We start from the raw sequence: 25,125 nt of genomic DNA, 5'->3' as shown, positions 1-25,125 counted from the left end.
CGGATTCAGAGAAGCAGGCCGACTTACTTCTCCTGGGCAGAACTCAGCAGTTGGTTGACTCGTTCATGCTTTTTCCTGGTGTCCCCCAACTTGCTGTGTAACATTGGGGCACTACTGCTGTTCGGTACATCTACCAGGTAATCCTCGCTCGCTTTAACCTGACGGTTCATCTCAGGTTCTATCCGCCGAACCTCATTGGTGATGTTCTGCATGAGGAGGGAGAACCAGCGTTATTTTTTTCAATTGCGCATGAAACTGTGACTCCAGTCTACAATGTGACCAATCACCATGAGGTCAGAAGGCTAAAAGTAAGAGATGGCCTGCAGACAGAACACTTGGGGGCTTATAGCACAGATCTGCCATGTCGTAGAAGGGGGCAATTCATTCCATGCTTTCACCTCTCAAAACAATCATGTTTTATAAGGGAGATGCCACAGGGCAGCAAGGTTTTGATCAATAGCTCCAGAGTATGGTGTGCAACCTTAATTTTTATACCACATAGACAGCACACATGCCTGTCTTTAGGGCTGTTTTTGCCATTCACTTTTAAAAGGTACTCTTCGTTTAATCGCAACAGCAAGCAACTGTATAACTGATTTGTATGCTAGTATGTTCACAGTGATTATATAGCTTTAAATCAGCTAGAGACAATGGAGCACAGTATAGGGTCAAAGGTAAAGAATACAATTAGAGAGAGCTTCCTGGGAGGAGCAGAAGGGGCTTGCTGTGTCCGGAGAATTGAAGTGTATATCGGGGGTCTGTAGCTCATTCCTGAATTCGAGGAGGATTGAGGGGGTTCTGATTGAAATAGGAATGTCTTTCCAAATCCTGAGTGCATAGAATGGTAAGACCTCTTTTTTTGCATGTCTTCATCTATGTCTTCTTGCTGCAGGAGTGTCAAGTACCTCTAGAGATGGTGACATTATCAGCTAGATAAACGAAGATTCTGGTCATGATAATATTTTAGATAACGCAGAGCTGGTAAGGGGAGCCAGAAGAGTACCCTCAACATGGGGTTGGTGTGTTTGAAATTCTGCAGGCCCTTTATGACTCATGCTGCAGTGTGTAGGATGCCTATCTGGTAAGCCACTGTGGTGCCTGAGAGGCTGCCAAGCAGGTATTTACCACCATCCAGATGTGAGAGCTTGGACAGTAATTCTGATGTTGCTTTTTGGGAGGATTTTTTTCACTTTCCTAGTAGAGAGACCTAGTATCAGACTGTCTTGGTCTTCTTGGTGATGTGTTTCTTTAGGAAGAGGTCAGTGTCAATGGTGAATCGGGATACCTTGGTGCTGGCTGATAATTGTGGCTTGAATACATCCAGTTTGAAGTCAATGGATCAAGTATGGTCTACGAGTTGGCTGATATTCTTGGCAAACAGGAGGAATTTGTTCTTGATGGGGTTAAGTTTCAAATAGGTGGTGGATATTTAGGACAGGATAAGGTGCGTGTAGAATATGAGATGTTGGAATTTTTACAGAGGAGATTTTCATGTAAAGTTGTGTATTTTCAGTTTTTTTTGCGAAATTCGGCACTGTTTTCTGAGTGGAGTTCCAAGTGGGACCTTGTAGAGGTTGAAGGTGATGGGGGACAGGAAGAATCCCAGGTGACTGATCAGGTGACATGAAACTTCTACAATCTAACAATGCCCATGTGGATGAACTGTAATTGCTTGCATTGGTAGGAGGAGGAGAAACCATTGGGGACACTGCCAGTGACTCCAATTCGGGACGTCATTGAGGGGTTGATTTTTGGGATGATAGGAGTGATCTGTGGCCAGGAGGGTGTTATCTATGATTTGTAAGGTTGCTATTTCACTTCGGCAGTGTTACCTGAAGCCACATTGGTAGTCATACAGGAGATGGTTAGCACTAAAGTGATCTTGTAGTTGTGTATAGATTACTTTTTTGAACATTTTGCAGATGAATGGTGGATGGGTGATTGGCTGGTAGTTGGTGAAGTTGTCCGGTTCCAGGGTAGGTTTCTTCAGGAGAAGTGGAAGGACATTGACTAACTTAAGGCCTTTCAAGAAGATTACTCAAGTGAGAGAGACACTAATACTGGGGATTAGTTGGGAGAAAGCTTCTCTACAGAGAGCTTTCATAACGGAGTAAAACATAGCCACTGGCTTTGAGGGACTAGAGAATGTCAGCAAGGTCTGTGGGAGGCAGGAGGTTGAAGAATGACCAGTGCAGGGTGCTGTGTGGAGGGATGTAGGCTTGGTCCAGTCAATGTACTGTAGCATCTTCTGTATTTTCACACGGAAAAAGGGTTTGTTGGGATTGAGCTTGTCTATGGTATGTGTGATTGGGTGGTCAGGGAGGTAGCTGCTGCAGTGCTTGATTATCCTAAAGGGTGTTTAGCTTCAATTGGCTTTTTCAATGGTGGTGTAATATTTGGCTCATGTGATGAGATGACTTGTCTACATGTTGTGTGAAAGAACTTTCAAAGTGTGAAGTTGTTGGGCATCTGATTTTCTTTCATTTTCTTTTCTGTGAATGGTCAGTTAGTTGTTGCTAGTGTCAGTACAGTACTAAAGTGCTAATTAATAGTTTAGGCTTAGATATGCATGTTTTTCTTGATGTGTGGATGTTTATGTAATTTTCCACAAATTATTTGAATTGTTGTAGAGGACACTGATGTCATATATTGGATGGGTTGGGATGGATTGATAGTGATGGGGGGGAGATAAGTTTACTGTAAACTAATGATGAAGAAGCGTTTGAAGGATCTGAAGGTTGTTTTTTCTCTTTTGGGTTGACATTGATGTGTTGGTTGGACATGAAGCAGTGAGACTGGGATGGTGAAACGGTCTGTCAGGTCCAGGGGTAGTTAGCATTGGATGGTTGATGATGTTGAGAGGACTAGATCAAGGATGTGGACTTTGGAGTGGGAGGCTTGTGTGACATTCTGTACCACTTTTCGAGTGTCAATGAGGTTGAGGATAGTATTCCTACTACTTTTAATGCCTGAGTTGTCTATGACGTTGCATTCGCCATGGAGGATGCACAGGCATATTTAATTCATGTGGTGGATGCGGAGGTTCGGCGGTTCATGTATGAATTCCTTTTTCTGTCTAGCAGGTCTGTAGACGAGGTGGAGAGTTTTGAATAGGGGTATAGAACGTTGTAAGTGGCATGTGAGGAGCTACATGAAGTTGAGTGTTGCTTGATTTCCAAGGGTACAGGACCAGGAAGACTTGCAGATGATGGTAAGATATTCCCATATGGTGTGCACAATCTGCATGCAGATGTAGCCTGACTAGGACATTGTTGAGGATGTGGGTGCAAGCAATGTTTCTGTGATAGAAATGACATCAAGGCTGTGATATATGATGAAATTTGCGATGTCTGGAATATGTAGTACTACAGAATATGCACTAATGAGAATGGACTGGAATGTGTTTGCCAATCTGTGGGTGTTTGGTGGTTAGATGTGGTGCAGGATTTGTTTCGTATGAGTCTGGGTGTGATTGTAGGGCTCAATCAATCAATAAGGATTTATAAAGCGTGGCAAATCACCTGTGAGGGTCTCAAGGCGCTCGAGTTGCTGGCTGCTTCATGGTGACTAGGACTAGGTAGTGTAGGCTGTCATCTCCCACACAGTACTCCCTCTCAACATTAAAAATGCACACTGTATTTCTCCCAAGATACAAATTCTTCAAAACATTTAACTGCAATATCTATGGGTGTAATATTACGTGACTATCTTTACTTTTTATATATACTTTTTTAACAACCCTTATTGCTGGATTAATGTTCTGCTAATTACACTTCAACTTTGCCCATGTATTATACTAAATATTGATATTTAGTTATACATTTGTATCCATTTTAATTTTGAAATCATAGAACTGGTTTCACAGCGATGACAAAATCATCTTCTTATATCACAATCCTGACCAACATCTTAAAATGTTATGGTTGCGGGTCCTCTCCTGGCAGACACATTTATACTTTTCAGAATGCTATGCTTCTAAATACTCATACCTACCAGTCTGTCGGGTTCTCTGATGTGCAGAGAGATTATGTAGGAGCCTCGAAGAGTAAATAATGCACCCTATTTATACATTCAATCCATACATTCTCTTTCGATTCTCTTCATGACATTCTCTTCTAATTTCTCTTGTTACATTCTTACTTAACAGTCTCCTACCTTCTTGAAAATGTTAGAAATTCTCTCCTTACATTCTCCTCTTAGGTTCTTGACCTAGGTTCAGATGTATGTCATTTCCTCTTTACATCCTCTTTGTAACTGCATTTGCTTGCCATTTTATCTCTGCAATCTCTATTTAATTTAAGAAGCAAGTCATTCCTTTGTCACATTAACATTGTAATTTCAGCTGTTAGTCGTTTTTTTTACATTATAAACCTTATTTTCTTACCTTCAGAGGTTAAAGACATTTTCTTCCTTTAGACTATTTGTCTACCCTATTGTTGTTGTAACTTTCCTTCTATATATGTGCTTCTTAACTTTAGATGATATCCATATTTTTCCTTAGCTTTCCGTCTAACCCCAGATGTTATAGTCATAGTCTTCATACCTTTAGAGCTTTCAACCTTTCGGCACTGTCTTCTACTGGACGACTCTGCTCCAGTGGAGGCCTGAGCTGGGAGGTGATTGCTTTCTCCTGCTTGTCTAGGTCACTGCAGATTTTATCCAGTCCAGAAAGGAACTGCCGTCCCTGGGCATCCTTAGCATCCGCTGGTTGTGAAGAGACAATATTGGGAAAAAAGGATTTTGTTGTTACTGAGCACTTTCCAAAGAGTCCTCCCGTTAACAACATAAATTCCCTTAGCACAGGGAGAGATTAAATAGTCCCCGAACCTTAAATAGTCCCCAAACCTTGTACTCAGGTACCCGAGGCTTGTAGCATGCCCCCTTCAGGAAAGTTAGAATACATACTCAGTTGACCCAGATCAAAGCCAGACATCTTGAGCTCAGGTGAAGGTAAAAACAGGGTTATAATAAAATCAAGTATAGGAAATCAATTGGGACAGCCCATAAAATCATTTTCGAGGCTAAACTGAACTTTTATGGGAAAAAGATCAATGATGCCACTGTTTTCAGATTATAAGCAACCTAATATCCCCACAACATTTGGAAAACAGGCCCATATGCATCTTTTAAACATCAGCAAACACAATATCTCCTAAAGTATCCTTGTGGTTGGTTTAGCTTAGAGTTTAGTCTTAGGATCACAACCCATCCATAATATCGTCCACTGTGTTAGCAGTACCTCACGGTACAATAATTATTAGGTGTGGAATTAGTGCCCCATTATACATTTTCAAACTTGGAATGGGGAATAACCAATGGAATTTGTGTTTTCACACCCATTTCTGCAGAGTTTTCTGCCACTGTGAGAATTTTTCCCTAGATAAATTCTGCATGCTTTGACATGCAAAACTTGGCTGGGGAAACCCCCAATTATTCTGGTTTTACCTCACATCTCATAATCCGGATCTGGATTGAACTCCTGCTCTGCCAGAACTGGGATTTATGGAAAACTTATGATGAGGGCCTTGGTGGGGCAGCAATTAAAAATAAACTTAAAAAAATAAAGAACTTAGGGTCAAAAAGAGGTCAATGTGAACAGTAAAACAAATCCAGACTTATTATCAATTTATATTGCTTATAGTTCAGGAAAAACAAAATAGATACAATTTGAGAAAAATATGATGAATAATTTTCAAAATACGCCACTGAGACTGACTGCTGACATGAAGGAATGATAAGTCTATTGAAAACGGTGGAGAAGTCAAGAAAAACTATGGGTCCTTTTAAGCATGACTGGGTGAAGCGTCAGGCCTTGTGAGATTACCTTGATGTTGTTGGGATTGTGTCCCATGGAAAAGATTACTTTCTAATTCATGAGAATGTTTAGATACCAGTCGCTGTCAAAAGCCTAATTCTGAATACTATATCTTGCACATGTTTGGTAACAGGGTGCAGAGGTTGTGCTTGTGCTAAAGTAGGCTGAATCTCAGGACGTAGAAAAGGTACCTTAGCAGCCGAGGCGCATTGATAGCTCATCCGATGCCTAGCTTCTGTCATTCTTGTTCCTGTCACCGTAGCTGTTTTACACGCTAAGAAACAGGAGACTCTGGCTCGCTTCTTAGATGGGAGTTGGGTTTAGATACCCAGCGGGTGCCGGTGATTACATCACTAGCATGAGACTCGTATGAAATTTGGACAAGTACAGGTGTGCCTTATATAGGAAGTTCGTCCTGACTTGTGTGATACTTGGGAACTATTTTTACAACATTGGACGTCCATACCCCTATTGGTTTTGTTATTTGGATAATAACATTTGGATCATTTAAATGTATTTTGTTGCCCTTTGTCCTGATGAGGCCTAAGACTAATTGAAAGGCCGAAACGCGTCGACAGTTATTATTAATTTCGGCACCTGTTTTTGATTTGGAAACTGAATGGATATATTTCCCAGGAGCATCATTGGGTGTTGAAGCCAAAAAATCAATTGGGCTTCATTTGCTTCTTGTTATTCTGGTGTCCGAAAAAGGAAATAAGGCCAAGAAAAGACAATGCCAATTTTTCCTTGTAAATAAACCATCGGGCTTCTTACACAAACCTTGGATTAAGGGTCCACAACTATAAGACATTTGGACCACCTGGATTTAGATTACAAATTTTGTTTTTTGGAATTTCACATGTCATTCCTTACAAGATTAAATATTGTTTGGTCGACTGATTTATATTTGGAATGTATAAAATGAAAAAAGGATCTTTAAAACAATTCACAAACTGTATTACTGTTTTGTTGTGTGGTTTTATCTTTATTTATTTGTACTTGTAATTTGATAATAACCATCGGATGAACGTCTTAACAGATGAGAGATATATATCATACAGCTTAGGTTGTGAAGAGACAAATAATTGACAGTTTTTGTTCTCAGAATTAACTTTTTTTGTAGTAAATACCTTGGCATCACCTTTTTTGTAATTCACCGGTTTTACAGGGCCTGAATTTCTTCATCTAGCGACGGACACAAGGCTGAGGCCAAACAAGGTTCTGTGGTGTGGACTCGGGCTTACAGATGAGCTCAGTGAGCAGGTTTTGCAGCAAAGGCAAAGCTTTGAAAGGGATCAGGGCCCCACACAGTTTGATAATATTTGATGCAAGGCAGCGCAGCAACCAAAGGTGATGCGCTTGCCTTGCGTCAACGGGAGAGAAAAAACTCATCATCTCTAATAAGATACAGCACATTTTTCTCTCCCCTAGCATGGGCGTACTTTTGGCTGCCATGCACCAACACACATACACCCTTGCGCCCTAGTGCAAGGGCGTGTATGTTCTTTAAATATAAGCGCATAGATTTATTAACATTTTGCGCCGTGGTTGTACCACTTTTCTGACGTCGCCACAACGCAAAATGTTTGACCAGATTTACAAAGCCACGCTAGTCAGATTAGTGTGACTTTACATGGGATTTTTCCCCAAAATGTAAAGTTAGCGTTGGAGTGGTGTTCAATGGGTAGGGTGTGGGCATTCCATGCATCCACCCATGGATTATGATGCAATCCCTGATTTAATAATGTACGTAAACCTTGGATTGCACCTAAATGCTATGCCTCCCTGTACTGGTCATAACAAGGAGAAATATCTTTATTTTTCCTTGTTACTTCCTCTTTCTATGTGTGCTGCATTCCACAGCACACATAGAAAGAGGGAATGCTTCTAAGGTTTGTTTTTGTGCAGGAAGGTATCCTTGGTATTCCCCAAATGTATTGGCATTGACGCTAGGCATCATTCAGTGCGCCAGTGCTAGGAAACACCAGTAATGCAACATATCATAGTAAATATGGTGCATCTCTGCTCTCTCCCATTTGCAATGCAGTGCCGCGACTTTCCTTACTGCCCTGTATTGCAAGAAACATTAGCATATAAGGGGGACCGGGGGCGCTTATAGGTACAGCATACATGCCCCTAAAGTATATGTATTACAACAAAGGTATGCAGTTCAGGAAAGGTTGAAGGGAAAAGTAGATGACTGGTCAGTATAGATTAATGTCCAAAAGGGGAAGAGGGTGTCTGCGACTTTAGGAACTGGGGCCCTCACACACCTGGCTCGGTGTCATGCTTCGTCATTGGGCATGCTCCTCATCAGGCCGGCGCTGCAATGCCTGAAGGCCACCCTATTAGGGGCTCTTTGTCGGAGATCTTTTATTCCCAAAGCTGTTGGGTGGGGTGTGAGTATAGGGACTTGTGGTGTAGATGAGTGTCAAGGGTTTAGGTGAAAAGTGAAGGGGATTATAAAATGGGACCCAGTGGTACTTACAATTAATTTTAATCAGCGAGTCCACTTGTCCCAGTTAAAACAAGAATGGCGAACTACTGATGTAATGTTCAGCGGTGGCTACAGTATAGAGGTCAACATGTTTCTTGCCTAGGTTGTCACAAGATCAATTGGCAATTCTTCAGGACCGGAAAAATAATATAACTATCTACACAGTAGTTGATTTCCTAATTAGTATCCAGGGTAAACCAAATACACAACCAACCTAACAGTGAGGTACGAATAGTTTCTTACCTGTCGGTGTAGTTTTGCATATTGAAGAATTTTCTGGATTCACATGCTGTGCATTATTCTGCCATCTAGTGGTTGGGTCCGGAACTGTAGAATTTCTTTCCTTTTTTTTTGTTGTTGGTGGGTGTCGACATACCACCTTTTGGTGTCCTCTGGTGACGTCAACAAGCTCTGGAAGCTCCCACCTTTGGTCGCCATCTTTGGGTTTTTTTTTCCTTCTCCTCCTATTCTCATCCTTGCTGGCGGAGGAGAGTGGGTTCGCTAGTGAACCCAGAAAATTCTTCAAGCTGCAAAACTACACCGACAGATAAGAAACTATTCGTTTTGCAGCGTGAATCTTTCCTGGATTCACATGCTATGCATAGACTTTGTAGCGGTTTGCTAGTCTTGTGGCAGCTGGGTGGAAGATGAGCTTTGGCTTGTGAATAGATGTTGTAAGACCTTTTGTCCTAAGTGTGCTTCTTTACTCATTTGAATGTCCACACAGTAATGTCTTGTGAATGTGTGCACTGAAGACCTTGTTGCAGCCATGCAGATGTCCTGAATTGTAGTATTAGCTAGAAAGTCAATAGTTGCTCCTTTCTTTCTTGTTGAGTGTGCCTGCAGGGTACCTTGTAAGGTCTGTCCAGCTTGCCTGTGGCATAACTGTATGGCTGGCGCTATCCATCTTGCAATGGTGTTCTTGGTTGCTGGTCTTCCTAGAAAACTGTTTGCAAAGGATACTAAGAACTGTTTTGTTTTCCTGTATTCCTTGGTTCTTTCAATGTAGTACATGACCGCTCTTCTTGTTTCAAGTGTGTGTAAAGCTCTTTCTGCTTTTGTCTTTGGGGTTTGAAAGAAACTTGGTATTTGTATACTCTGATTTATGTGGAATCTTGATACCAATTTTGGTATGAATTGAGGATCTGTCCTCATGACAATCCTGTAACTATGTATTTGGAAGTACGGTTCCTGTAGTGTTAGTGCCTGTAATTCACTAACTCTACGTAAGGATTTTATTGCCACTAAAAATGTAGTTGTTAGTGTGAGCATGTTGCGTTGCTTTGTGCATTGGTTCAAATGGTGCTTTCATCATTTGTTCAGGTTCCATGTGGGTTCTGGCACCATTTTTGGAAGTGCAGTTCTTTTTGCTCCTTCTAAGAACCTTTTGACCACATGTGAAGTGAATAAACTTTTCCTTGTTTTTCCTCAGGTATAAGCTACAATTGCTGCTCAGTGCACTTTCAATGATGTATAGCATCATTTACTTTCTAGTAAATGTGTCAAGTACTTTAGTACTGTTCTCTCCTTTGAAGGACGTCTTATAAGACACCATTGTGTATAGCTCTTCCACTTCGCTGTATAACATTTTCTTGTTGTTGGTTTCCTAGCTTCTCTTAGAACAGCCATTGTGACTTCTGGTAGATTGAGATGTGCGAATTCTAAGTCCTCAGGAGCCATGCCGCTAGGCCTAAGCTTTCTCGTTCTGGGTGAAGTACTTTTCCATTTTGCATTGTTAGCAAGTCTTTCTCTTTTGGCAGAGTGTGCATTGTTCCTTGGGACATCTGCATTATTTCTGAGAACCAAGTTTGCCTGGCCCACTGTGGTACGATGAGAATCATTGTCAGTTGGCTGATTTTGCATTTGCTGATCACCTTATTCATCAATGGTATTGGGGGAAAAGCGTACGTAAATATAAATGACCAGTCTATCCATACCGCATTCCCTAGGGACTGACTGCAAGGTCGCCTGGATGCGAAGTTTTGGATTTTTGCATTGTGGGGTGTGGCAAATAGGTCTATTTGAGGTGTCCCCCACTTCCTGAATTTTGGGGGGAGTTATGCTTGATTTAGTTCCCACTCATGGGATGATGTTGTTTGTCTGTTCAGTCCGACTGCTTCTACATTGTCCTTCCCTGGTAGGTGTACTGCTATCATGTTTATTCCCCTTGGAATTGCCTATCTCCAAATATCTTGAGCTAGTGTTGAGAGTGCTACCGACTGAGTTCCTCCTTGTTTTTTTTATGTAAAACATTGTTGTTGTGTTGTCAGTTGTATCAACACCCTTTTCCTGTATAGCTCTTTCTGAAAGGATTTTAAGGCTAAGAATTCTGTTTCCAACTCCAAGATATTGATGTGTTTTACTGCATCCTGCTGTGTCCACAATCCCGTCACCTTGAGGTTGTTCATGTGTGCTCCCGATCCCATTAGGGACGCCTATGTTGTTATGGTTACTGTCGGGGATGGTGTTGTGAAAAGTCTGCCCTGTGCTATGTTTGTTTTGTTCCACCATGCCATCTCTTGATCTGTCTGCGTGATAACCACTAGATCTTCCCAACTCCCTGTTGCCTGTGACAATGGCTGCTGAAGCCATTCCTGGAACGGTCACATGTGTAGGCGAATGCTGGGGACTAAATGAATGCATGAAGCCATCATTCCCAGCCATTTCCTCACTGTCATAGCTTGCCACCTGTGGTTTAGATGTGTCTCTTTCAGTAGTGCTAATTTTTTCCTCTCGCTTGGGAACACCTTTTCTAATATTGTGTTGATTTGTGCTCCTAAGAACACCTTCTGGTTCTGTTGATGATTTGTCCCAGTGTATTGAAAAAACTAGTTGAATTAGTGTTTCAATGACTTGCTGTATATGCTGTTTGCATGCATTGTACTAACCATTTGTGTATGTACGGGTAAACATGAATTCCTTGTCTTAGGTGAGCGGCTACCACAGCTAGGCCTTTTGTGAAGACTCTTGGTGCTGATTTTAGCCCGAAAGCTAGCACCTTGAACTGGTCTTGTTCACCACAAATCTTAATAGACTCTTGTCTCTTTTGTTCATGGAAATGTGCAAGTACGCATCCTTTAAGTCTATGGTTTCCATGTAGTCTCCTGTTTGCAGCTGAGGTATTCCCTCTTACAGTGTTGTCAGCTTGAATCTTTGAGTCTTTATGAATTTGTTGAGGAACCTTAGGTCTAGTATTGGTCAAAAAGTTCCATCCATCTTTGGGCTAAGTAAGTATGTGGAGTAAATGCCCTTGTTCCTTTCCTTGCGTGGTACTTGCTCTATTGCATGTTTATTCAGAGGTTCTTGTACCTCTTGCAGTAATTGAGATAATTCCCTTTTGGAATGTTTTGTCTTGCTTGGTCGTTTTCTTTGGCGGTTTCTTTGCAAGCGCTATGCAATAACCGTACTGTATTATGTTTAATATCCATTTGTCTGAAGTTATCTTTTTCCACTCTTTGAGGAAGTATGTTAACCTGCCTCCTACTGGTGTAATATGTTGCAGGAACTGTTTGCTTTACTGTTTTTTGGTTTGCCTTGCTTTTCTTTTGTGTAGCACACTCTGTGATGTCTTTGGAGCGTACACAAGTCTTTGAGCGCAGTCACTTGGTGATTGTTTGTGGTCCCCCTCTTTGTGGCTGGCCTCTTCACCGAGGGCGCCCTCGAAAGGATTGCCTCCGCTGTTGGTATTGCCAATTCTGCTGCTGTCCTTGTTGTTGTCCCTGGCTTACTCCTTAGTAAGTCTGTTGAAAAGCTTGGTGCGAGGTTGTAAGTCGGTGGTTACCTCTGCCCATTGGTCTCCATAAGGATGTGCCTCTAAGCATGCCTCCGAACTGCAGTGCACCTATAGACCTTGCTGTTTCATTGTCTTTCTTTAATTGGTTTAGTTTTTCATCCACCACACTTCCAAATATCTGGTTTCCATTGAAAGGTGGGTTTACAATGTTATTTTGCACTTCTGGCTGGAAACCAGAGAGTTGCAGCCATGCATGCCTCCTTTCGGTGATGCTGATTACCATTTGTCTGCTGGCTTTTTCAGCAGTGTCTAGGGCTTATTTTAACCATGTTAAGTGTTTTGCCCTCCTTTGGAATTTCTCTGGTAGTTGTTTTAACAGCTCTCTAATTTCTTCCCAAAGTTGATATGCATGCTTGTTGATCAAAGCATTAGAATTAGCTATGCGCCATTGAATAGCCGCATTTCTCTCAACCTTTCTTCCCATGAGATCCATCCTTTTGCTCTCTTTGTCAGGTGGAGGGCCCACATTAGTAGGTACATTAGCTCTCTTTCGAGCCGTAAAAGCTATAATTGAGTCTGCTGTCACTGAACCCTTGATATACACAGGATCCTTAGAGGAATGCTTGTATTTTTTCTCTCCTCTTGGTGTGACTGCCTTGCATGTGGCTGTTTTTTTAAAAGTTTCCTTACCTTGATTCTAAAACACTTGGCAACAAGGGAAGGAATTGACTCCTTGTTTGGGTAGGTAGTAAGGTTTCCAACAGAAAACACAACTGGGGTTTGTTCTTCCAATTGCACTCCATAGGTGTCTGTTGCTTTCTTTATGACTTGGTTGTACAGTCCAGTGTCATCTGGTGGTGAAGGCCTCGATGGATATGTCTCCACTGCTTCTTCGGGTGATTCGGCGTCGAGATCTTGCCATTGCAGGTCTTGAGCCTCCGAAGTCGCCGAACCCAGATAGGTTAGCTCCTCTTCCTCTACCCTGTCTTCGAAGAATTCTTCTTCTTCTTCGTCTTGTGGTTCGGGAGTTGTTGGCGGCTGTAATTCGTCGACATGTTTTTCGACATCAATTGACATTTTCTGTGGTATCTTGAAAAGTTTCTTTTTGTCAAAATCTTTCTTGAGTTGCAAGATACTTGCCATTTCTGCTTCGAGTCTCTTTTTCTTTTTCTCCATCTCTGACACATGAATTTCGGCGTCAAGACTTTCCACCTTTCTTTTTGAGCTTGACGGCGCCGATGCAGCTGTCGAGGCCTGTCTGGACCTCCCTTTTTTGGACGTCTGAGCGTCCTTTTCGTGACTGTCTTTCGACGTCTTTGAACTGTCAAGGGTATTTCTTGCTGTCTCAGGCTCCTTGTCTAAGGAATCCACTGATTGTTTTGCCTTGGATGCGCTTGCGGACGTTGAGTGTTTCGACGCCGAGGCTCCTTTTGAGGGCTCAGAGTCAGTTTTCCTGGACTCGCTTATCTTTTTCGAGGTCGACAGTTCCCTTACCTCCTTTGGAGTTTTCTTCTCGACCTCAACGACTGTAATGTCTGTTTCCCCTTCAACAACGTTGTCCTCGTCTTCGCTGGAGAAGCCCAGGTTTCGAAGCAATGTTGGTCAGTCTTGACCCTGCATGTTATAATTGGCTCTTCTATGCCACTTTCTTGCTCTCAACGTCTTTGGGGTGAAAGCTAAACATGCGTTACAATCGTCGCTTCGGTGATCCAGTGGCAGGCAAAGGTTGCAGACTGGATGCTGGTCTTTTTGTGCGTATTTGTGGTGACAATTGTCACAGAATTTGAAAGGTGTTTTGTCCATTACTGCGCACAAGGAAGCCCCTACATGCACATTCTTCGTGTTGTTGAAGTTTTGCTTCTCCCTCTTCGTCACACTCCGGCTTGTAGGAATGAAGTCCGGTATGTGGAAGACTCTTTCCTCCTGTTCTTTGGATAATTTTCATTATTTTTTTCGCCAACTCTTCTCTCCAACCTTCTGGAGCTCCTCCGTCTTGATCCAGACCCAACAGCGGAAAAAGAGAATCTGAAGATGGCGACCAAAGGTGGGAGCTTCTGGAGGAAGCCAATGGACATCACAGGAGGACACCAAATGGTGCTGTCGACAACCACCAACAACAACAAAACAAAAAAAAAGGAAAGAAATACTACAATTCCAGACCCAACCACTAGATGGCAGAATAACGCACAGCGTGTGAATCCAGAAAAGCTTCATGCTGCAAAACCTTGTTTTTAGACCAACCCATCTGGGGTGGTTCAACAGCTGCATCGATTGCTGGTAGAGGGAAAAATAAGGATTTCCTAACGTCGGTTGAGCAGCAGCTCAGTAGCCCTTTGACTTACCCTGCTCCACCTACTCAGCAGGTCTAAAAACAAAGTACCTCACTGTTAGGTTCTGGCGCAATCTGAATCTGTAAATTGGGTGCTGTGATCTTGTTCCAATTCATTTTGTTCAGTTCATCAGAGGGCTAGAAACTCAGAGGCAGATTTACAAAGGGCTTACGTTGCCCTTGTGTAATGTAAGTCATCGCAAGGCAACGCAATACCTTTAATGGGATTACTAAACCACGCAAAGCCACCTTGCATGTCTCTCCATGGTTTACTAAATCTAAAGTGATGCAAGGCAACACATATCAATGCCTTGTGTTACCTTGCAGCAGTGAGGCATTCCATGGGTTGAGTAGGAGTATTCCCACACACCCACCCATGGATTTTGTCACATTCCCGGTTTACAAAGAGTTGTAAACCTGGGAATGCATCAAAAAGGTACGCCTCCCAAACCCAGATGTTATGAGTAGAAATAGGTTTATTTCTTCACGTTACTTCCTTTTTCTGTGTGCTGCATTCCGCATCACACATAGAAAAAAAGAAAACATCTTTAAGGATTGTTTTTGTGCGTGAGGTGTCCCTTCCTGCACAAAAACAATTCCGCCTGTAACACAGGCACCATGGTGCAATGGTGCCTGCGTTTGCGCTAGGCAGCCTCAGGTGTGCCAGCGCAAGAAGGGAGCAGAAATGGCCCATTTCTGATGTCTCCCGTTTACGCAACGCAGCAAGGCAACTTTCCTTGTTGTGCTGTGTTATGTGAAATGTTAGTACATCTTTCCTCAGCCTTGTAATAATGCCCTGTATATTAAAGATAAATGTCTGCAACCCTAAGTGAGCTCGGCAACTGTTTTCATTATGGCTGATTCTAGTGATGCCCTGCAAATCCCTCCAATTTCGTCTCCCCTCAGCAGTCATCTTAGCAAGCATCAGAAACTGGCCCAGGCCTACAGAGAATATGTCCCATGTTCACCTACGACATTTAAAGGTTGCCTTTGCCCCTTGCTACCTCGGGCACTGCTCTTGCAACCCCTGGCCTTAGTGGTCGCAAAAGCCTCAACAGATACAAATTAGCTGGACTCTTTAATAGCAGAAAATAAATAACTTGTGTAAACTTCATTTATTTCTCGTTTATGTAAAAAACATAAGGAGGTGCTCCAGGCTGGTGCTGGCTGGTGACAGGAAACATGCTACTGTTTCAGTTTGTCAATAAGCAACTAGCCCTTCAAGGCCTTGCAGTCCCCAAGCTCCTCTAAGGGCGGTGTATGTTTACCCTGCAGTGCAAACTAGGAATTTTGATGTTTTTCCCCCACTTGTCTTTAGAAATTAGAAGGACGTGTTTCTTCAGTAGGCTTTCCTGTTTTTTCAGTTCTGGACCCTAGATGTCATTGTGGGCCTGTGATTTGTATTGCCAAAAGTTTAAGAATGCATCATTTTTAAAAAACTGCAAAATGTTCCAGCATTGAAGACATTCACAGTTAGGGCTTTCATTTTACTTTTTCCATTTTCTCTAGTGTTCATTTATGTTGGCTCCTTCAGCACTACGTGGATGCCAAGCCTTCATGTTGCTTATTTGTGTTGCTTCCTTACTTTCAGTTTGCTTATGTGTGAGATTTTAATGTCTTCTATGCGAGGTCATTGACATTATGAGTCAATGGAAAATCAAACTATGCAAGGTGGTTGACTAAATAATTTTTCGATCTGTTCTCAACAACGTAATTTCCAGAGCCACTGTGTCAATTTTAGTTTCCAATGCTTGGCATGAATCAGTGATTCATTTGCCGTACATGGCTGAAGAACGCCTAGCGATCCTCCATGGTCCCTGGCAGCAACACCATCTGCACAGCTGTCACTATGGATACTGCACTATTTTATGCGCTTACATTCTTTTTCTAGCTTTACCCTTTACCATGGCAGAGCCCTCAGCAGAAGCCACCTTCCAGAAACTATGGGGATATTTACAAGCCCCTTGAGACGCAGGTGCATCACATTTAACATGGGAAAAAGTGACATACCGGTGGCGCAAGGGGCTTGTAACTAAGCCCCTTTGTATGGGGGCACTTTCTCATCAGTGTCTATCTGTGGGAATGAATAAGAAATAATGCCACTGGGCCGGACAGTGCCCGTGCATGTGAATGGATGACGCTTCATGTAGAGGTAAATTTCCTCCCCGCCCCCCATCCCGCAATGTCCTCACATGGCTGGCACCCTCCCACCACAGCAACAACATTTTTTTTGCCCCTCTCTTCTAGATTCCACTCTTTTTCAGGGGTGCCCAAAGCATTCCACAACAGTTATTCAGACGAGGGGCAGCCCCCATAAAGTCAACACAAGACCAAACCCCCTGCTGCGCGGATACCTGCGTTAGTTGCGCAGCCCAGGGCCCCGACGACAGGCAGTCACATGAATTTTGATGACTTCATTGACTATTCTCCTGCCACAGGTACTCATCCAGAGGCAAAGGAGAGATTTCACCCATCCTCATTCCTGGATGGCGGTGGTTGGACAGGACTTTAGCATGATTTTTGTCTGTGCTAACCAGAAGTGTCTCGAATTACACTATTTTACCATTTTGCTGGCCACGCCCCTAAGGTGGGTTGTATTTAAAGTGGTGGTCATTGTTCATTGAGCCATTTACAAAGGTTTCCATGGTTTTATTGTATCCAAGTTCAGATGGGGTACATCTTTTCTATCATCAAGATCAAATCGCCAGTCTCTTGTTATGCCCAGCCATAGAACTGTCACTGTTGGGGTCCGCTTTTATTATTGCTAGTTCTAAAACATGGATTTCTCCTGCTTTGGAGCTGCAAGTGGACTCCTTCCTAAATCATTTCAGGAAACTCTTTAAAAATCACTTGATAGAGGTCAGGACTTTGTCTTAGTGTCTGGTTATTTAGCACCATGACACTATAGTGTATATGCCCGTTACAAATGGCATTAACATACTATAGCCCCCTACTCTGAGCTACTGTCCCTATTAAATGGGCATACTAAAACACTTGCAATCATATGCTCTTTGGCTTGTCTATGTGGTTTCAGATTTGCCCTTCCTTCGTGAACTCATTTGCAGTAATCTCATGCCATGCCCCTGCCATCAGTCATAAATGTAGTAAACGTTTTCAGACGGAGTTCAGTGTCCCCTTCTCTGGTCTAGAATCCAGTGATCCCACCACGTCCCTCTCTCAACAGGTAAGTAGCCCTTCTTGTGGGTCCTGTGGCAGGCAGTCGTTACACGGTAGTATCCTGTGTGGGAAAAGTTATTTACCACTTGTGTCCTACAGCCACCAGAACTATTGTGCCCTAATTGGTTAACCAAGTTCCTCCCTTTGGACACTTAACTGTCAAGGGACAGTGAATTACAGCAGTCAATGCTTACTGTAAGAATGAAAACGTGTATAGCCCGAGATATATCACACACTAAATAATAAATCAATGAACACACTGTCCAGTTAGTTGTAGGAAGCTGGCTCTGTATATACTATACCAAAGTAAGGTATAGTGTGAACAGAGTCCAGTAGAACCCCAAAGGTAGGCAGAGGTAAAAGTAGATAACACCGTACTCTCTATTTGTGGTAGTGTGGGCGAGCAGTAAGGCTTTATCAGAGAGTGGTGTTGAGCATTTATTGTACAGACTCAGGCAAGAAATGATGTCACACATTCAAAGACTGAACTCAGCCAATTTGTTTGTCTAAAATATTATTTAGTTATTTTATTTCTAGAACCAAGCCAGGCCTGGTGCATGTAAGTTAACTAATACTTTGCAATATTTATGCAGAACATTACAGTTGAATGCAGGTTCAAATGCAGTTGGTTGATTTACAGGTAAGTCAATAATCAGAATTACTTTTCAGTTACTTTTTAGATTACAGTACATGTTACTTCTTGCATTACTTTTTTAGTTACTTTTGCTAATCAGTGTGAAATGCCTAGATATCACATTGAGACATTTCCTATACAAAAGGTAAGTAATTCACTTTTTACACATATGCAGTTTTTCAAGGTTTCATACAAAGCAATTCAATACTTTAAAGAATTTTCAAAGAAAAGCAGTCAATGCAATCCTATGGGAGGAAATGAAGTTATCGGTTAACAGGTAAGTACTTATTTGTGGTAATTGGGTTTCTGGGGTTAGAACCAGTGTTCCCCCAGGGTCAAGGATGCACTCTCAAAGCACCCTCAGCGGCCCTTGGGTGGCCGGGTGCAGAGTGCTGATGCCCAATGTTATCCAATGGGGGATAGGGACCTCCGGTTGGTGGCTGCTCACGAGCAGGCCACAAGGTTGTGCAAAGCTCCTAGGGTTTAGTTTAGGGCAAAGGGGGATCCGAGTTGGCACACACGGTGCACCCACAGCGGCACAGGGGAGGCTGGATGCAGAGTGCTGATTTGGAGTCAGGTACCCTGTTGTTTTCAATGGGAGTTGCTGGTTTTGGATTTTGGCTGCATGCTCGGTCCAGGAAGACTTCTGGGAGGAACCAACAGCTGGGCAGGTAACTTGGAGGGCTCAAGAACAGGGTTCCCTTCTGCAGAGCGCAGGGCGGCTGGATGCAGGGGTGTCTTTTGAGGTTGGATATCACCTTACCAGGCCATTTACAGTTGGGGGGTCTCTGTGCAGAGGCTGCAGGTGATGTCGGGGAGTCCTGGAGGGGTCAACCCACAGTGGACACGGACTCTAGCGCTGGGATATCTCGCTAAGACCAGTGGGCCACTCGGATTCGGGCCGTAGGCGTCAGTGCAGTGGTGGTTCCAGGTGTCAGTTTTCTTTGTCCTCAGCAGGCTCAGAGTCTGTCTTGGCAGTATCTTTTTAACAGAGCTGCTGTTCACAGGAGATCCGGTCTTTTTTTTTAAAGCAATCAGTCCTCCCAGGGGTTTTGGAGGTTGCCGGCTGCAGGACAGAGGACTTTTGGCGCAGGATTTCTGGAAAATGCAGATGGGCCGGTAGGGCTGGGGCCAAATCAGTTCTTCTCTGCAGTCCCCTCTGCTGGGCGACTTCTTTCGTCCTTCTTCTAAGGTTGCGGGAATCTGGCTTCTTGGTTCAGGGCTGACCCCTAAATACTATAATTACGGGCTGTTTTAGGGGTATTGAGGTCAGTAGCCAATGGGCTGCTGACCTTAGGGTGACTACACCCTTGGTGTGCTCACCCCACGTGGGGGAGTGGGCACAGTCCCTAATCCTGATTGGAGAGTGCCTGCCATCTGCAAGATGGCAGGCACTGAAGAGTGGGCTTCACCTCGTCTCCCCCACCTGAGGGGTGGGGTTGGCAGAGGTGGGCACACATTCTGGCCGGTTCTACTTTTTCCCCGCCTGTCCTCCCGCCGAAAAGGAGGAGAGACAGCAAGGGAGTCTGCTCCTGATAGCAGGAGGCTGGGGGTCGCATTACAAAGGCGGCAAGGCCTTTAAAGCTCCCCTGCCACAGATGGCTCTTGCTGACACCACCAGGAAAGGCTTAGTTCTGGGCTCCCACCCTAGGGGTCCCAAAACATGTCTTGTGGTGGCAGGCCGGTGTTTACCAGTCGGGGAACCCAGCAGAGGTTGGTAGTTTTTCAGGGGACATCCCTAAGATGCCCTCTGAGTGCATTGTATAATAATTCTCACACTGGCATCAGTGTGGGTTTATTATGCTGAGAAGTGTGCTACCAAACTTCCCAGAATTCAGTAAAGCCATTATGGTGCTGTGGAGTTCGTAATGACAAACTCCCAGACCATATACTCTTTATGACTTTACTGCACTTACAAAGTCTAATAATGGACGTAGACACTGTAGGGGTACAGTGCTCATGCAACTGTACCTTTACCAGTGGTATAGCACACCCAGCTAGAGGGGTGTCTTACCTATACCATAACCACTGGGTTGCAGGCATGGCACACAGGAATGTGTGCCATGTCGACTCTTCACTTCTCTCAGCACCAAAATATGCAGCCTGCAATTGTTGCGTGTGTGTTAAGGTACAGGACCTCTAAGGGTGGCACAATATGCGCTGCAGCCCTTAGAGGCCTTCCCTGGTCACAATGCCCTTGGTATCCATGGTGCCTTTTGCAAGGGACTTGCATGCAGCCAGAGAGGTGCTAATTGGAGTAAAAAGGTACAGTTTTGTGACAGAACACAGGCCCTGGGAACCTGATTGGCAGGGATCCAGGGGACATCAAGTCAAAGTGCATCAGAAATCTGGCAAAAAGTGTTAGGGGGTGTGGGGTGGGGGGGTTACTGCAAAAGAAACCCAGCTTCCTACAGTAGTGCTACATCTTAATAGAAAAATTGGATGTTTATGTACTGTCCTGTAAAATATGAAGACAGCAATAGGATACATATTGTAATCCACAATGTGCTAGCACATGTTAGAATTTCTTTCACTGTCCCAAAGGCCATTGTAATTATATGAAGACATACAAAGTCTAAGTCAATGGGACCGAGGCGCAGGCAAAAAATGATGCAATGTAGTAATTGTGCTATGATATGTCTCTTCCTCTGTAGAGTCTAGCTCGAGGTTCAACACAGGGCACATTATTGGGCTGAAGCACAGTTTATGAGGTTCCAGTCACAAATATAAAAAGGTCCTTGTACCCAAAAACCCAACACACAAACAACAAGGGTCCCACCCAAGAACAAAGTTCTGTTTTTTTTCAAATTCAGACCTGCTTGAATTAGTCTGTGTTATGAGAGTCCTAACCAGGCAGGGCCCGGAACTGGCCACCACTGCGGGGAATCGTCAGCAAACATGCATAGTGGTGGTCAGTGAATTTCACTCTAGGTGAAATCTACAAGAAATGGAGAGGAAGCACCATCCAACCCGAGAGGATGTTTGACAAATATATGATTTGGGAAAAAAAGTATAACAATTTGAATTCAATTTTATGGGTTTCATAACAACATCTGTACACTTTCCAAATTGTGTAAAGATAAGAACCACCACAAAGAAGATAATGAAATACAGTTTAAATTAGATATTAAGTTTAAGTCACATACTGACTGTGTGCGAGAGGGCATCAATTCCAACACAAAAAGGTCATGGAAAATTTGAACATTTCACTCCCCGCCTTCGTTAAGAACTGCACATGCCTCAAACTGCTTCCGATCACAGAGAACATTTCAGGGGTACACTTCTGATAAACATGCTCCCCAGCTATGTACCACCATGCATGGCTAAGGCAAGGCCTCACTCATATTATAAACGACCGAGGGCCAGATGTAGGACACCAAATACCAGTCGGTAACGGCCGATTTCGGCCGTTACCGACCGGTATTTGGTGTTTGAGATGTAGGGGGCCCAAATTTTAACGATTCTGTAAATTTACCGATTCGGTAAATTTACTGATTTGGTAAAATACCGAATCAGTAAATTTACTGAATCGGTAAACCTGGATGTAGGTGACACTGAAAACAGTGCCACAGACCCTTAAGAATTCGTTATTTACCATCAATTACTATTTGATGGTAAATAACAAATTCCTGCGTACATGCACATCTGTGCATGTTCACCTGTGCCATGTGGCACACATACATGCCCTAAGGGCATGTATGTGTGTCACATGGCACACAAGCCTGAATCAGGGGTGCAATTCGGTAATTTTACCGAATCGGTATTTTACCGATTCGGTAATTGCCATTGGTTCCTACGGGCCTCAAGGCGAACCAACTGTTTGAAGCTCAACTCCGACAACACAGAAGTACTGTTCTTCATCAACAAGACCTCCATATGAGTTTCTTCATGGTTGCCATTGGAGTTAGGACCAATACCCACACCCACAGACCATGCAAGAAATCTAAGGATCCTCCTAGATGTCAAGCTCACATGACAGCTCAAGACAACACAGTGTGCATCTCCTGCTTCCACACCCTATCCATTCTGCAAAAGATTTTCAAATGGTTACCTCAGAGCACCAGACGGACCATCACACAAGCACTCATCACCAGCAGGATGGACTACACTCTTGATGTCAGAAGCTCCAAACAACTCCTACACAGACTCTAGACCATCCAGAACGCAGCCGCAAGACTCATACATGACCTCCCATGCTGCACCCACATCACACCACAACTCAGGAAGCTTCACTGGCTCCCCATTCAGAGTGCAGCCAATTTAAACTTATCACACACACATACAAAGCACTACACAATATAGGACCAGAATACCTGAACAGCTGTATACACTTTCACCAACACACCAGACACCTATGCTGTACCTTACTCTCACACACACACACACACTCACCCTGAATCCATAAAAGCAAAACTGGAGGTCCCTCATTCTCCCACATCGAACCTAAGACATGGAATGACCTCCCTCAACACATCAGAGCCTCCTCCTCACTTATTGTGTTCCGCAAGAAGCTGGAGACCTGGCTCTTCATGTAAGTTCCTTGGGACTACACATCTACACACCTTGCCCAAACACATGGATACCCTCTCGGGTGATTAGGGCACCTTACAAACCAATACTGCATGTTGCGCACAAAGAAACGGATTCTTCTTCTGATGGAATGAGTTTGTTGCAACAACATTCCTTACGAGAGCACATCTGCAAGGATATCTCGCTCTCCCATTGATTAGGACTTACCTCCACTCTGATCCTTCTTCAGATCTTCGTATCTGCGGACCAGAGCATTTTTACCTCCAGCAGTCTTCTGCTTCACAGCACGGTGCTGGCTCGCAACACTGCAGCAAAAGACAAAAGTAGCTATTTTACGTAGATATTTCAATTATATCATCTGCCAACAAGCATACAGCATGGCAACCATCAACCAGGGAACCTCTTCCTATCATCTGCTGAACAGTAGACTTCTGTCAAAAATCACTATTGTGGGCACAGTATGCCACACAAAGTGGTAGCTTTATGGGATGATCACAAGCAGCAGATATTCTCTATCATTTGGAAGCTTGTTATTGTTTTGATGTTTCCTAGATTTTTATGAGTTTAAGCTGCTAAGCTAGATCAGAACAGGTAATGCACCACTTCTGAAATCTGACTTTCACCTCAAAGCCACAGGATGGAAACTTAGTGGATAATATAACCATCAAAAGGTAAATCTGCCGTATTATGCGCAATATCAATAGTAAATACTATATTATTATTTGCTGACAGCACCCTTACAAAAGAGCAATTGAGCTCACCTATTCTGACCTATAGGTGAACTCACCTATTCTCTCAGCAGAAAAAAGTCCAAGAATCAGAGGAGATGGTTCCAGGGACAACACCTGCTCTTGCGCCTAAAGTACTGCACTTCAGAAGCCTGTGTGCCAAGTTTGATCAATGCAGCTAGATTCCTGTAGATGTCCCTTATAGTCACTGCATATTCATGTCATTAGGTGATGTGAGCTATGCCTATTAAAACAAAATGTGTGGCTTTTATCCCTCTGTACTGCTTGAGGTGAGAAGCAGTGTCTTTGTAATGGATCTCTATCCTCAGGATACCCAAGCATGGTAAAATGTGCATCTTTTTCAAGGCTGTAAAATATTTGGAAAAGGCTGTGGAGCATTGATATTCTACAATTTAATTTTTGAACTTATTTTTATTGCAGCGTTGCACAGAATCACATCGCATATTTTGCCATATATACACGTTACACTTTATCTTGAGCAGTCTAATGTTAACACAGTATATTCTGGCAATCTGTTAACGTTTTCATATGTCCCACTCAACAGTTTCATTAACTGGGCATATCTATGGCTATTACAGGACTTGAACACTTTCCCACACCGGAGTAATGTGTGCAACAACATTTGTCTGAACTGTGAAAAAGGAAAAAAAGAAAGAAAAAAGAAACAATTTAAATAATAATACAAAAGGAAAAAAGGGAAAAACCTTGGTGGCAACTGGTGGCAAAAAGTATAAATCTTCTAGGGCTGGCTATGTGGAATCTGAAATTGTGTTGCCGGAAGGTCGGGGGAATGCCTATTTCTGCCCTCCATTGGATATTCTACAAGTTACATAGAAAACCAATCACTAGGGATCTGGGTTGTCCTCATTTTACTCCAAAAAAAGAAAGTAGAAAGCAAATGAAAGAATATGTTAGAGTATACCAATGGTTCTGCATTCTGTTATGGGTCATACTTTTCCATGTTTATCATACTCCTGTGCTGTAGTTCAACACTGAATAGTTTTAACACACCTTCTTGGCATAAGATAGAGTTTCCTTAACAAGGCACTGCTGTTTAGACAGTAATCCTAGCATCTGTCTGACTCACTTGCATATATATTTTTGTTGAGCCAGTGTGATCTCAAAGGAAGTTTGGGTAGACCTATTTGAATCATTAACAGATGAGAACCTGCAAACTAGTGTAACCGATCAATGACAATTTTTTCAACATCAATCTTCTATTGCTTAGAGTAGCTGAAAGAAAGTTGGATTGGTATTTAAAAGATTGTTTGCCTTAATCTATACCTAAGTGCTACATGCTTACTTGAGATGCTGGGGTAGTGATTTTAAAAGGTATGTACAGAGAGCCATGTCTCTGTCTTACTAGGCTCCACTGAGGTTATGATGCTCAATAGCATTACAGTAGCTTAGTAGCTTGTTGTCCATAGTACCTTTTGATGTACTTGTAGCTTGTTGTTGACTGTTGACTAATCAGCAGCAGAATCTTAATGAAATGGTGAAACAACCCCTAGTAATCTGGGAGTCCAACTGGTGAATGAAGCACATCTCAGTCCTAATCTAGCAGTGCCCCCCTCAATTACTTCTAATGTGGTTAATATGCACAAACTTAGCAGATGTTGGTGTTTACAGAGATTTTGAATGCAATGTCTATCTATTGAATG

At 43.1% G+C, this 25,125-nt stretch overlaps 1 protein-coding gene across 5 annotated transcripts in view; it reads right to left on the bottom strand.

Annotated features, from left to right (window-relative positions):
• Window positions 1-25,125, bottom strand: part of PPL (periplakin) — a 465,062-nt gene that overhangs the window by 29,277 nt on the left and 410,660 nt on the right. For all 5 annotated transcript variants that reach the window (XM_078662907.1, XM_078662909.1, XM_078662905.1 and 2 more), the window contains 3 exons: window positions 22,923-23,020; window positions 4,544-4,704; window positions 28-206 (listed from right to left, as the gene is read on the bottom strand). In XM_078662907.1, coding sequence (XP_078519033.1) covers window positions 28-206; window positions 4,544-4,704; window positions 22,923-23,020 — 438 coding nt within the window. The remainder of the gene's footprint in view (window positions 1-27; window positions 207-4,543; window positions 4,705-22,922; window positions 23,021-25,125) is intronic.

This window comes from Lissotriton helveticus, chromosome 10 (genome assembly GCF_964261635.1).
Source record: "Lissotriton helveticus chromosome 10, aLisHel1.1, whole genome shotgun sequence".
NCBI lineage: Eukaryota > Metazoa > Chordata > Amphibia > Caudata > Salamandridae > Lissotriton > Lissotriton helveticus.
Note: the sequence above shows the minus strand (reverse complement) of the source record. Positions and strands in the feature narration are given on the sequence as shown.